The following is a 13,080-nucleotide window of genomic DNA, read 5'->3' as shown; positions in this document are numbered from 1 at the left end:
GTGATGTAGCTACATAGGGTACTCTCTATAGTCCCGTACCGAGCCGTGATGTAGCTACATAGGGTACTCTCTATAGTCCCGTACCGAGCCGTGATGTAGCTACATAGGGTACTCTCTATAGTCCCGTACCGAGCCGTGATGTAGCTACATAGGGTACTCTCTATAGTCCCGTACCGAGCCTTGATGTAGCTACATAGGGTACTCTCTATAGTCCCGTACCGAGCCGTGATGTAGCTACATAGGGTACTCTCTATAGTCCCGTACCGAGCCGTGATGTAGCTACATAGGGTACTCTCTATAGTCCCGTACCGAACCGTGATGTAGCTACGTAGGATACTCTGTATAGTCCCGTACCACACTGCGATGCACCTACATAGGGTACTCTCTATAGTCCCGTACCGAACCGTGATGTAGCTACGTAGGATACTCTCTATAGTCCCGTACCGAGCCGTGATGTAGCTACATAGGGTACTCTCTATAGTCCCGTACCACACTGCGATGCACCTACATAGGGTACTCTCTATAGTCCTGTACCGAGCCGTGATGTAGCTACATAGGGTACTCTCTATAGTCCCGTACCGAGCCGTGATGTAGCTACATAGGGTACTCTCTATAGTCCCGTACCGAGCCGTGATGTAGCTACATAGGGTACTCTCTATAGTCCCGTACCGAGCCGTGATGTAGCTAAATAGGGTACTCTCTATAGTCCCGTACCGAGCCGTGATGCAGTTACACAGGGTACTGTTCAACAGCAATGATCCAAGAGACCCATCTATTAGAAAAAGAACATTTAAAATTAAAAAGAGAATGAGTGCATCAGGCATATGGTACTCTCTATAGTCCCGTACCACGCTGTGATGCAGCTACACATGGTACTCTCTATAGTCACCTGCTGTTTCCTATTGCTGTCATTAGTTCAATGTATTTAGTATTTGTTTCCCCAGTCCGGTCATTAACGTTGCATGTTGTCATCGAGTGTGTTAGCCTGCAATAAATTCCTTCGTTTCATTCGTTTCCACGGCTCCCTTCACCTGCTTCCCTGTGCCGATCGTGACATCTATGTATAGTTTGAGTGTTTGTATGTGTTTTAGTCTGTGTTCATATTAATCATCTCTGTATGTATGTATAAGAAACTTTTGTGTTTTTTCTTATTTGCTGACATCTTGGCCAGGACATCCTGGAAGAAGCGATATTGTATCTCAATGGAACCTTCCTGGTAAAGTAAAGGATAAATAAATAAAATAAAATAAAATAAAGAGCATCGACAAACAAACAAAAACTACAGACCCAGACAGCAATTCCCTCTGTGCCGGATCCGTTTTCGAATCACCAGATTCGCGTAGCAGTCACACTCACTATGCACCTCTGCGCCAGCTTTGCAGCATATTTGTCCGCAACCTCTGACTGACAGTCCGTCAGAAAGATCCGTATCTGATCCGGAGCAGCAGCGCAGACCGGACCCGCGCTTTTTTAAATCTCGCAGATGCGCGTGTACGTGCCTCAGTAAGAGGTAACTGAAGAGTCACACAACAACCAGTGAAGACCTGCTTGTGGTTCTTGGTAAGTGCATTATAAAACTATATTAAGATTGACATCAGATTGACATATAGCTGATAGTTACATCCTTGCGATTAAAAAACATGCGAAAGTAGGCTTAAAGTAAGAATTGGCGATTGTGGTGAAAGCCTGTTATCAAAATTGGTGAATATCTCCGTTCGCGTGGATGTTATGTGCAATGAGATGCGGGCAATATTTTTGTACGTCTGCGTAAAATTCTAATTTTGAGTTCAGTGTCGCCAACTTGGCAGTAAATAATATTTAAGCTAATTTCCAGCCTGTTTGTGTCTTCCAGTTCATTCATCTGGTTAGCATGCAAACGTTACTTAAAGTTGCTTAAATTTAGCAGGCCCAGTTGATGAGACCCTGTTCACACGGTTTTTGGATAAATCAGCAAACTTCATTTAGTTAAATGTTTGCACAACGTTTGTTGCTAGTGTTAGCATAAAATCTTTTTCAGATTTAATTTTGATAATGTTTGAACAAATATGTTTAGATTTGAAGTGTATTTTATCTATGCGGTGAAACATTAAGTGCATTTTTCCCCCTTTTTTCAGTTTCTTACTTGTTGTTCATTTCAAATTCAGATTCTCATTTTTGCAGCAGTGTTACTGAGTTTTTTTTTTGTTGAGTAGTTAAATGTCTCCTATTTCTTTGAACTGTGCTCCATAGGTTTTGTTCCATTCCCTCTGCTGATGCTGGTCAAGTTGAGCCGCCTATCATCTCTCGCAGGTAACCAGCTATATCACATACATAGTCACATTTTGAGACGCAGAATGCACCTGTACCCTGATTTTGAAATTTGTTGCTTGATGCCCTGTCGAATAACGCATTAAGATTTAGCAATTACTCTCTATAGGCCAGTATCATCCAGCACAAATGTTGAATTCCTTTCCTCCTCTATCGCATAGTCTGAAAACTGTATTCCCAGTTTACTTTGACATGCTGCTTTCTACTCTTCAGTGACAGACCAAGTAAGATACCACCACACACACACAAACATAGATCAATGTATATTCAGAGATTAGTAAAATAAATTTACTTTTTATGTTCAGACCTATACCCGGTTCCACTGGCTCCAACTTTTGCTGATCACCTGTTTTCCTTTAACCATCCAAACTATCATGTAAGTTGACTGTTATTTTCAATGTCTTGCTATTTGACACTTGGTCTCCGCACACACGTAAATTCGTTTTTTTTTTTTTTTTATTATTGCATGATGCATTATTTTTTAATAAATACAATTGATATTCCACGCAAGCTTGTCACAAGCTTGCTTACATTTTTCATATGACTAGAATTTTTGTAATGACAAATAAAAAATGTTATGTGTTCTCTGGATGAGATTGAGATTCAGAAATGTAAAATAAATAAATAAAATAAACTGTTTTGAAGATGAGAAATGTGTGGGGATTTATTTGGGCCATGTCTGGCCCATGTGTAGCTGAAAAAATTAATCACCAATCACAGACCAGGGCCAGATGAGTTGAGCCCCAGATGTAAAGTTTGAGTCACGGATCTGAGCCAGATCCACACCAAATATCATAGCATTAATAACTGTATCGGGCCAGTACCGGCCAAGGTCTGTACCTGATCCCCAATCCAAATCCATGCCGGTATTGGGCCGTTGGAAAGAAAGACCCCGGCGCAGACCCGTTTTGCGGATCTGCACCAAATTCGATCCCAGATCTGGCACAGTTACCTTTTACTGTCTGGGGACACTCCTCTACTTACGAATGAGATACGTTCGGAATGGCCGTTTTTAAATTGAAATGTTCGTAAGTCATTATTCAACATCATTTTAAGGGTATACGCAAGTACAAAGAACTAGGATGACGTGAGTACGCACGTTATGCAGCTGCGCGGCGGGAGTAGCGGCCAGAAGTCGTACTAGGCGGAACTGGCGCGCAGGAAAAAAAATTGATGTCGCGGACAGGAAACGGGAGCCCAATGAATGCAATTTGGACTTAAAGTCCTCTTCGTTCGTATGTCTGAAAGTTCGTAAGTTGAAAGTTCGTAAGTAGAGCAGCGTCTGTATAGGCAAAAACTGGATGACCTGTTAACTTACAAAACAGAGGGAGCATTGGAATTCATAAACAGGAATTATTATAAATGGGAAATAGAACAAGCCATTTGATGGCTTTTCAGCTACAGAAAGCTTAGTCCAACAGGACTGCCCGGATAAAGACGATGTTAACACAACCAAATTATATGGCAGTAACTCGATTATTCTGGCTAGATTGACTTCAGAAGATGCCAAAATGTTGCCTTTGCCAGTTACAGATGAAGAAATCAAAAAATATATAAACAGTCGTCCCTCGCCATTTCGCGCTTTGACTTTCACTATTTTCCGCGCTTCACTCTATCGCGATTTATTCAAATACATTTATTCATTAAAAAGTTGATTGACAGGGAAAATGATACAGCGCGCGCTCGGTTGTCTGAGTCAATTAATTAAGTTGTAATTAAACATAAAGTTGTCCTCCGAAGAGGGGGTGGTGGTGGTGGGCAAAAAAAAAAAAAAAAGTAACTTCCGCTACTACGCATGCGCACATTCATCACGCATGTGTCCACGAAACCACATTTTACGCCACTTCTTTATTACGTATAGTTCATGCCGTTGTATTACGCATGCGTAATGTACACTTCCACAGTCTCGATAATGCGCATGTATTCACATTTTGCGGCAGACCGTGATTGCGTGATTTAGTGTGGGGACGTTGTGTATCATCATGCATTGATCACGTATTGTGAGATAAGTCGTCGATGTTTATATTTGTAGTTCAGCCGTCACTTTATTGTGGCGTTTAAACCGTTTTGCTTTGCCTATTGTAATAGTTCCATCTGCGTGCGCGTTGCTTTTAGTGCCTGACAGTAATCTTACGTAAGGTGTTTCCCAATGGTATTGCTGAACAGATGCATTTTCTTTAGAAAACGTAACGAAATTGGTGTGTATATCAATTTTCTGTACCCATATTCTAATCCATTTTTTTTAAAATAAGTTCTTTATTCATGAACCAAAATTCTTTACCTGTCCGTTGTTCCTGTACTTATTTCTTATAATTGAATTGTATAAGTTGAAAAAATGACCGAAATATTGTTTTCTGTGTATAGGGAGTGGATGAAACGAATTAGAACTACTAACATTATTGGAATTAAGCAGTGCTTCAGATACTTGCATTTTAAGTATATTTTAAAGTTGTAATTTAACCTGTTTGAATAATGTAAGTAATCTGCTTCAATGTTTAGTTAACTTCACTGTCTTAAATAGTAATGTTATAAAAAATATATGGTACAATTCAATACTCAAATAAAATCTGGAAACCTGGCTTCTCATTCACACCTTTGTGCACTATAGTATGACATTTCTTGTTTCATCTTATTTTTAAAGCATTAAATCAGTCTGGGCCAGGACAATGTCACTTTTTCTATATAGTTGGGTACCTGATCTGTACTGAGAAGTTGATATTTGCCTGGCACAGAGAGGTTTAAGGTATTAAAATGGTCCCCCTATAGGCACAATCGCGTCATTGCATTGGGCTGCGAAGCATTTAAGGTGGACCGGAAAATCCGAATAAGGAGCTGCGAATAAGTAGTCAAATTCAGCCGCGTCATCGAACAGGGTGTAATACATAATAGTAATTTCATTTAGCACATAGAGAAAAACATTAATGTCACCTTTGACTGTAAAATTGACGGCCATACGCCGTATTTTACGTCATTCTTTCTGAGGCACATTGGGCATTAATGCCCTGTGCGAAATAAAATATTTTAAAGTGGAGTTAAAGTCGGTCTCCATCATTATCCGGTTAAATCTTTTCTTTCCTCTCGCTGTCGACGTTCTCATCAAAAATCAACAGACGATGTAATGTGACGCGGTGCCTTAAAAATAGCACGCATTCTCGCAGAAGTCGTAAGCGTGCGCATGCGTAGTAGCGGAAGTTACATTTTCAGTAGAGACGCTCAGTGCGTATAGACTACAGAATCAGTTTCGGTCAAATCCCAGGGAACGTAGGACGGTACAGTATGTACTTTTATTGCTTTCCCCGCTGGGTGTGACGGGGTGGGCTATACAGACATGGGCCGTTAAATTAATATCATATGACTTGTAAAAAGGAAAGTAAGTGAAGCAAAGCGGATGTACATGTTATTCATAGAGACTTTTCCAGTATTTCATACAATATTACCCTTGTCGACTTATTTAATTATTTTATTAGTTATTTGTATCTCAGCGATGGTAGCAGTGTTTATATATTTAAAAACATACCATTAAATTGGTTGGTTTCGGTTTCTTTGCACCAAGCTTTTATAAAGTGTTATTCCTTTGATTTGAACGCTCCTTAAGCGCGGTTTTAATTGCTGCTGCACCTTGGAGTTTCTCTGACCTTATTCGTTTACGTTTGTTTATCGCTTATTCGTGAAGAATGATAGTATAAATCGACATGCTTTCAAATAGTCATACATTTGAGTTTTTCAAAGTATGAAAAAACTTTTTTAATCTCAAGACGAATTTACGGAATTAATTTCAGTAATTTTAAAATGTGGAAAATTACACCTTATTGCCGATCATGTTTCTGTACAGTTATGGAGAATGTTAGCAGCGCAAACACGCAGTTCGCCCTCGACTTCTACCGAGAGGTGTGTGGGACCAGCGGCAACATCTTCTTCTCCCCCCTGAGCATCAGCGCGGCGTTTGCTATGGTCTACCTGGGTGCTAAAGGGAACACCGCGGCTCAGATGGCGAAGGTAGGGAGTCCGGCTGTTTCCGTTTAGCGGCCTGGCTTCTGTTAGTAATGGCTAAACTGGGTTACATCCAGGAATTAAATCAGAATCAGAGAGGAGGGGCAGCCCTGTCAGTTACAGATCGGCTGCGGCGGCAGGGGGTGGAGTTACTGAATAAGACGCTCTGTATATTAGTTTATTAGTTATCACACGTGTTTATGGTCACATGTATGAAAGATGCAGTATGCTCATTTTTCGGCATGTTTCGTTGCCACTTTAAAGCAATACAGTGCATTTTTTTTAAAACTTGTGATTAAAAAGTTTTTTATATGGGTATTGCACATATCGTAGTTAAATTGCATCAGATTTTTAAAAAACGTATCACGTAGGCCTAACTGAAACTTCATCAAAATGTCACCACACCCTGCAAGTAATATTTTTGCTTATTTATTCGTAATGTCCCTGTGAAAATGCATTAAAATGTCAAGTTATTCTGGAATTGCTTTTTACACAGGTCTTACCTCTAGCAGAGACTATCTAGAAAGTGGTTTGGCAGCAGTAAGTGAAATAAGTCAGAATACAAAAACGATACAGAAATAAAGGCGTCATGTAGGAATGCGTCACTCGAGAATTTAATGTGTAATGAGAGCTGCTAATGATAATTAACGTTAAAGCTGATAAGGAAAAAAAACTTTGCTTTTTATTAAATCATACCGCGGTTAAGTTTATTTATCTCATGCAGGATTAGTTGTCTCCCATCTAATAAAAAACGTCCCAAATCTTCAAAGTGAATGATTTAAACCGCGGTTAAGTTAGCCTCATATTCGATATTCAGTTTTGTAGCGTCAATAACTTTCACTGAAGTTGCCCCTCTCAATTGATCAGCAGGGGAGATTAATAGAATGTTATTGTTAACTCTTTTGTGTAAAAAAAAGTATTAATTTTTAAATTTGATGTGTTCATTATTCCAAGTCTCTTTTTTTCCTCACAGACTCTATCTTTCAACATGACCCCTGATCTCCACTCAGATCTACAGAAGTTTATTTCTCAATTGATCAGCAGGGGAGATTAATAGAATGTTATTGTTAACTCTTTTGTGTAAAAAAAAGTATTAATTTTTAAATTTGATGTGTTCATTATTCCAAGTTAATTTTTATAAGGAGAGTAATTATTTTTGTATATAAGAAGCCAGTATTCAAATGGTGGCTTAATTATTGTTTTCTTTTTTGTTCAATGGATAAATGCTTAATGCTAATGTATTAAATGTGACGAAACACATAATCAAGCAGTTCAGCTGCGATACATTTGCTTTGTCCCACGGTGCACTGCCTAAATCACACTTTACAACTTACTTATGAATAAATTTGTGTTATCAATTAACTGTCAATATGTATGAAATGGAGCAATGGCATGTAATATGGATGCGATGTAATAATTAATAACTGCTAGACAGATAGTGATCTTGAAAATCCAAGGGGTGTCCATTGTCCCCCAGACTCCACTGATGAAAGCACACTCAATTGGACATGGCTGTCCCATTTTGTTTCAGAGCTATTACCCCTTTAGTGTGTTGCCCCATTGCACTTTAAGTGGATGCAATATATAAACAAATAACTATTACAGACACAAATAATCTGAAAAGGCAAGGGGTGTGCATTGTCCCCCAGAGTCCACTGATCAAGGCACACTTCATGGGAAATGGCTGTCCCATTTTGTTCCAGGGCTATTAACCCTTTAGTGCATTGCCCCTATGCCATGTAATATGCATACAATGTATTAATTAATAACTGTTAGAGAGATAGTTATTCTGAAAATGCAAGGGGTGTGCATTGTCCCCCAGAGTCCTCTGATCAAGGCATACTTCATGGGACATGGCTGTCCCATTTTGTTCCAGAGCTATTAACCCTTTAGTGTGTTGCACTTTAAATGGATGCAATACAATAATTAATAACTATTACAGACAAAAATAATCTGAAAATCCAAGGGGTGTGCATTGTTCCGTGTAGTCCACTGATCAAAGCACACTTCACTAGATGTGCCTGTCTCGTCTAGTTTTAAAGTTATTAACCCATTCATGTATTGTCCCATTGCACATTATACAGATACATTCGAACATTCAAAAATTAATTAAAAATCGTACGTAAAGCAATCTGGGAAACAAAGGGGTGTGCAACAGTCGCCATGAGCCCAAAATGCTAACCAACCATGTCATTACAGCTGACAGGACCTATTTTATTAGCTATTAACACGATTTTGCACAAATCACAAAATGGTTTGAAGCGAAAAAATAATCGGTGTGCATCGTTGTCTGTGGACTGGACAACACGATTTTATCACTAAAAACGCCCCACCTTCCATGAAAAGTTATTGAAGCTAGAAAACTGAATATCGAATATGAGGCTAACTTAACTGCGGTTTAAATCATTCACTTTGAATCTCTTGCTAAGATTTGGGGCGTTTTTTATTAGATGGGAGACAACTAATCCTGCATGAGATAAATCACATTGTAAGTGTTTTACCTGCCTAGCTAACAAGTATTCTACACAGATTTTGCAGTTTGTTTTTGTTAATCATTTGAATGATTTGTCAATTGATTGCAGTTGTTTACCATCAAGGCTCAGTAAATCGACTGTGAGGTTATAATTCTGTTCTGTGCTGGCACTTTGCACCTTTGCACAATCCCGGGAACAATTGGCACAGGCAGGAACCAACCCTGGGCAGTCACCAACACACCGCACTCACTCACACAACTACAGGGCCAATTTAGATTCACCAACCAACCTATCCTGCACGCTTCTGGACCGTGGGAGGAAACCGGAGCCCCCGGCGAAACCCCACTTGAACACAGGGAGAGCGTGCAAACTCCACACAGAAAGGACCGAGAGCCGAACCCAGGACCTTCTTGCTGTGAGGCAGCAGCGCTAAGCACTGTGCCACCGTGCCGCTGACTTTGAATCCAAAGTGAAATTTTTGATCAGCAATTAAAATATCACTAATGTCACCATTAGAAAGCTCTTGGAGTCTTGGAGATTCATCTGGTCTTGCATTATATATTTGGACTGTTGGACGGAACCCTCATGACACGGGGGGGGGGTGGGGGGGGCATGCAAAGTCCACACACATGAAGTGGAGGTGGGAATCCTTTTCTCTGTAGGTGTGAGGTCACATTTTGAGAGTTCCATATTCTCTCACCTTTGTAGGGTTTGAGTGTGTTTTACTATTAGGGAGCATTCATACGCAGACTAATCAGTAAGCCGATTTAGAAGCTAACTGATAAAAGACTGGTTATGAACAGATTCAGTCACCATAGCAGGAGGACTTGTTAACCCAGATTAACCTTATTTAACCCTTTGCTCTTTGCCCCTGCTGGTCTCTTTTTTTCCTCACAGACTCTATCTTTCAACATGACCCCTGATCTCCACTCAGATCTACAGAAGTTTATTTCCAATATTGACAAACCTGATGCCCCTTATCTGCTGACACTCGCCAACCGTCTCTATGGCGAAAAGACCTTCAGCTTCCTGAAAGTGAGTCACACTCACTGTTGTACATTTTGCTTTCATCTTCCACAACACTGAGGCTGCCAGACATCCTGCCCAATCAAAAGTGGGAAAGAGTAGCAGCATATGAGAACTGACCAATGATACTGCTGCTTTAAGATGATCCTGCATTTTCATTGACGAAATGTTACTGTAATTCAAATTTTATTCACCTTAACAATTATCTTTGTCATATGGTTGTCCCCAGTAAAAATTAACATTGACTTTTCTGAATTATTACAGGAGTTCTTGGACGCGACACGGAAGTTCTACCAAGCTGAACTGGAGCCGGTGGACTTCATAGGCGCAGCAGAGGAATCCCGCTGTCAAATCAACCAGTGGGTGGAGGCCCAAACCAATGGTGAGAGAGCACTGGTGTGGGTACATTAGTGATTTGGTGCAGCTAACCTGCCAGTGTACAAGTAAAAATAAAAGATAAATAAGGATTTTTACCTCCTGGTTTGGTGTCAGCTTGTCTGATTGCGGGTTGATAATTTCTCTTACTTTAGGTGTCTTTCAGCTGGCATTTTGGTTGTTCTTTCCCTTTTGTAGGTAAAATTATGGACATTTTGAAGCCATCTGCAATAAATAACACAACAAAACTGGTTATTGTCAATGCCCTGTACTTCAAAGGAGATTGGTTGCACAGCTTTGATCAGTATGACACAAGGGAAATGCCTTTTAAAATCAATGAGGTAAAATCTCTTTTTACTTACTTATATGCAATGACATGTGGTTCAGTCAGTGATATTTTGCAATACATCTTCTGTCACTCCTTTGATTGCTCCATTTTTAAATATACATTTCAGATTCTAAGGCCTAATGTAAGTCACAACTCAAAGTTCCCTTTTATAGGAAAATCAATTCAAAGCTGTGATTTAATCGTCTTTTTTTCTCAAGGGACAAACACAAATATAATTGTCTAGCAGTGACAGACATACTGCTATTTAGCTTGTGTCAGTCCATGATCAAAGTATAATCAAATATAGTGGTCCATGATGATGATTTGTAGCCAACTAAGCTGCTAAACCTGTCACGAGATCACGGGTGAAAATAAAATTTAATTAACTTAATAATTAACTTTATCTCGAGATCACAAGAAAAATGCGTTGTGATTCCAAGACAACGGGAAGAAAAAAATGCCCAGTGTGTCCTCTATGGACTTCTGCAGTCAGATCACGTTATACAGTACTTCGCAGATTTGCTTTTTTCTGCATGTTGTCATGTGCCCTCTGCTGGCAGTTTATCATACTACAACTGGCTAAAGCACTTTAGGTACACTGCTAAACTGGTTTTGAGGAGTTTTGGACTTTTCAGCATGACCATATCTCTCACCTTGCTGTCCTGGTGTATGGTTCAGCAACCTTATGTGCACTGGACACATCAGCCGTGGATTGACTGAGCACTGGGATCACTGGGAGCAGGGATGGCCTTCCTCCAAGGTGTAGCTCAGTGGGTTAGAACACTATACTTCTGTTTAGATGGTTACTGGTTCAAATCCTAGAATAGGCAGAGTGATTCCACTATTGGGTCCTTAACTCCCAATTACTCCAGGAATTGTTGACCCGTCTTTCTCCAATAATGTATTTTGCTTTGGATAAAAGTGCTAAATAAATAAAATGTAAAATGTGCACCCAAGTTGTTCAGCACGACTGAGAGTGAGGCTGACACAGTCATACAGTTACCTTGCACTATAACACCTGTCACTATCAACTATGTATGCTAACTGGAGTCTTTAGATACAGTGTGGGCGTCATGAAACTGTTGTATTATGTGACATCATTTAAATCAAACCTGGTGCATTTCCTTTTGTCTTCACTAGAGGGAGACCAAGCCTGTTCAGATGATGTATTTGCAAAAAGTATTGCCATTTAAGCATATTGAGGAGTTTGGCCTGCAGATAGTGGAGATGCCCTATATGGGTGATGAGCTGAGCATGTTCATCCTGCTCCCTGAGGAGCCCCAGAATGGCTCCAACCCCCTGCAGAAGGTGAGCCCAGCTTCTCCATACATAGTGACATCAACGTTGTAGTCACAGTCCACCCAGTAACATCTTCTTAACCTGAGAAATGGATATTTGCTCCAAATTCTCTTCATTTTTACATTAAACTATCTAGTGATTTATCTTCATGTTCCTTTCTCCTATCCGTGAATCATAAAACACTAGTCAGGCAGCATGGTTAACTCTCTGAACATCTCAGAGGTCTCCAAAACTTCCTGCTCATGTAAAAGCAAGTTTTGTCTTTTGTTGACTGTCTGCATGTTAAAGCTGGAGAAAGAGCTGACCCTGGAGAAGATAAATGAATGGACAGACCGGAAGAATATGGACAGCGGTGGTTACATTGACTTATACCTCCCAAAATTCAAGCTGGAAGACAGTTATGACCTGAAGAAAGCCCTGGCTCATCTGGGCATGACGGATGTGTTTGATGAGAAACTGGCAGATCTGACTGCCATAAACAGGGAGGGCGGCCTCTTCGTCTCCGCTGCTGTTCACAAGTCCTTCATAGACGTGAACGAGGAGGGAACTGAGGCAGCAGCTGCCACAGGAATCTCCATACAGCTGTGTTGTTTGATCATAGGGAAAAAATTCATGGCCGATCACCCCTTCCTCTTCCTCATCAGACACAACACGTCCAAGACAATCCTCTTCTTTGGCCGATTTTCCTCTCCATGAGATCCATTTCCTCTTCGCTTTTTGCCAAAAATATTAGTCTTCATTCTATATATTGATTGATTCTATCAATATAGAAAGAATCTACACTTGATTTTTTATTTTCATCAGTAATTAAAGTGTTTTTCTAATAGTGAACCAATTAGCTTTCATTTTTTGCAATTCAACTTTCTTGGGCTTCTTCTTTGTGGCTTAATGTCTTGATCCAATTTCTCACACGGACTGACATTTAATTGTGCCTTAAATGTATAATCTGATACTTACCTTGTGGAACTTGTAATTGTACATAAAAAGCAAAATAAATTATGTATCCTTACCAATTGTCAGTAATTAATAAAATTAATAATTTTTTTCTCGAAGCAGGGGGCATGCTTGGCTTGTGACAAGGACTGTGGGGTGAACTCAGCATATCCAGAGGAAACCCACACAGTTGAGTTCATGGGAAATTATTCTTTTACAAGCCCTGTGAAGAGTGTCAGTCAGTCAACTGTAGTGTTTCCAGTAATCCACCCATTGACTCTACATTTAAAAAAATATTTTACTTACAAAATACCAACTGCTAGCTTGAGATACCAACATTTTAAAAGT

General features: G+C 39.9%; 1 protein-coding gene across 3 annotated transcripts; it reads left to right on the top strand.

Annotated features, from left to right (window-relative positions):
- Positions 1–5,424: 5,424 nt before the first annotated feature.
- LOC111850140 (leukocyte elastase inhibitor-like) lies at positions 5,425–12,808 on the top strand. Of its 3 annotated transcripts, none has more exons than XM_072712844.1 (7): positions 5,425–5,581; positions 6,140–6,303; positions 9,669–9,806; positions 10,062–10,179; positions 10,371–10,513; positions 11,641–11,808; positions 12,088–12,808. In XM_072712844.1, exons 2-7 carry the CDS (start codon positions 6,142–6,144, stop codon positions 12,493–12,495), a joined length of 1,137 nt encoding a protein of 378 aa, XP_072568945.1. In that variant the 5' UTR covers positions 5,425–5,581; positions 6,140–6,141; the 3' UTR covers positions 12,496–12,808. The 3 variants fall into 3 exon arrangements, with proteins under 3 accessions (XP_072568945.1, XP_072568946.1, XP_072568944.1); XM_072712845.1 differs by having other exon boundaries at positions 5,449–5,576; XM_072712843.1 differs by having other exon boundaries at positions 5,528–5,677.
- The last annotated feature ends 272 nt before the right edge of the window (positions 12,809–13,080 follow it).

Source organism: Paramormyrops kingsleyae, chromosome 1 (assembly GCF_048594095.1).
Source record: "Paramormyrops kingsleyae isolate MSU_618 chromosome 1, PKINGS_0.4, whole genome shotgun sequence".
NCBI lineage: Eukaryota > Metazoa > Chordata > Actinopteri > Osteoglossiformes > Mormyridae > Paramormyrops > Paramormyrops kingsleyae.
The sequence above is the reverse complement of the archived record's forward strand: the minus strand, read 5'-3'. Positions and strand labels throughout refer to the sequence as shown.

Excerpts from the sequence above, each read along its gene's own strand:
- LOC111850140 (XM_072712843.1), top strand. Across the intron at positions 6,304-9,668 it reads CCGCGGCTCAGATGGCGAAG|ACTCTATCTTTCAACATGAC; the intron begins GTAGGGAGTCCG and ends TTTTCCTCACAG. Across the intron at positions 10,180-10,370 it reads GGTGGAGGCCCAAACCAATG|GTAAAATTATGGACATTTTG; the intron begins GTGAGAGAGCAC and ends TCCCTTTTGTAG.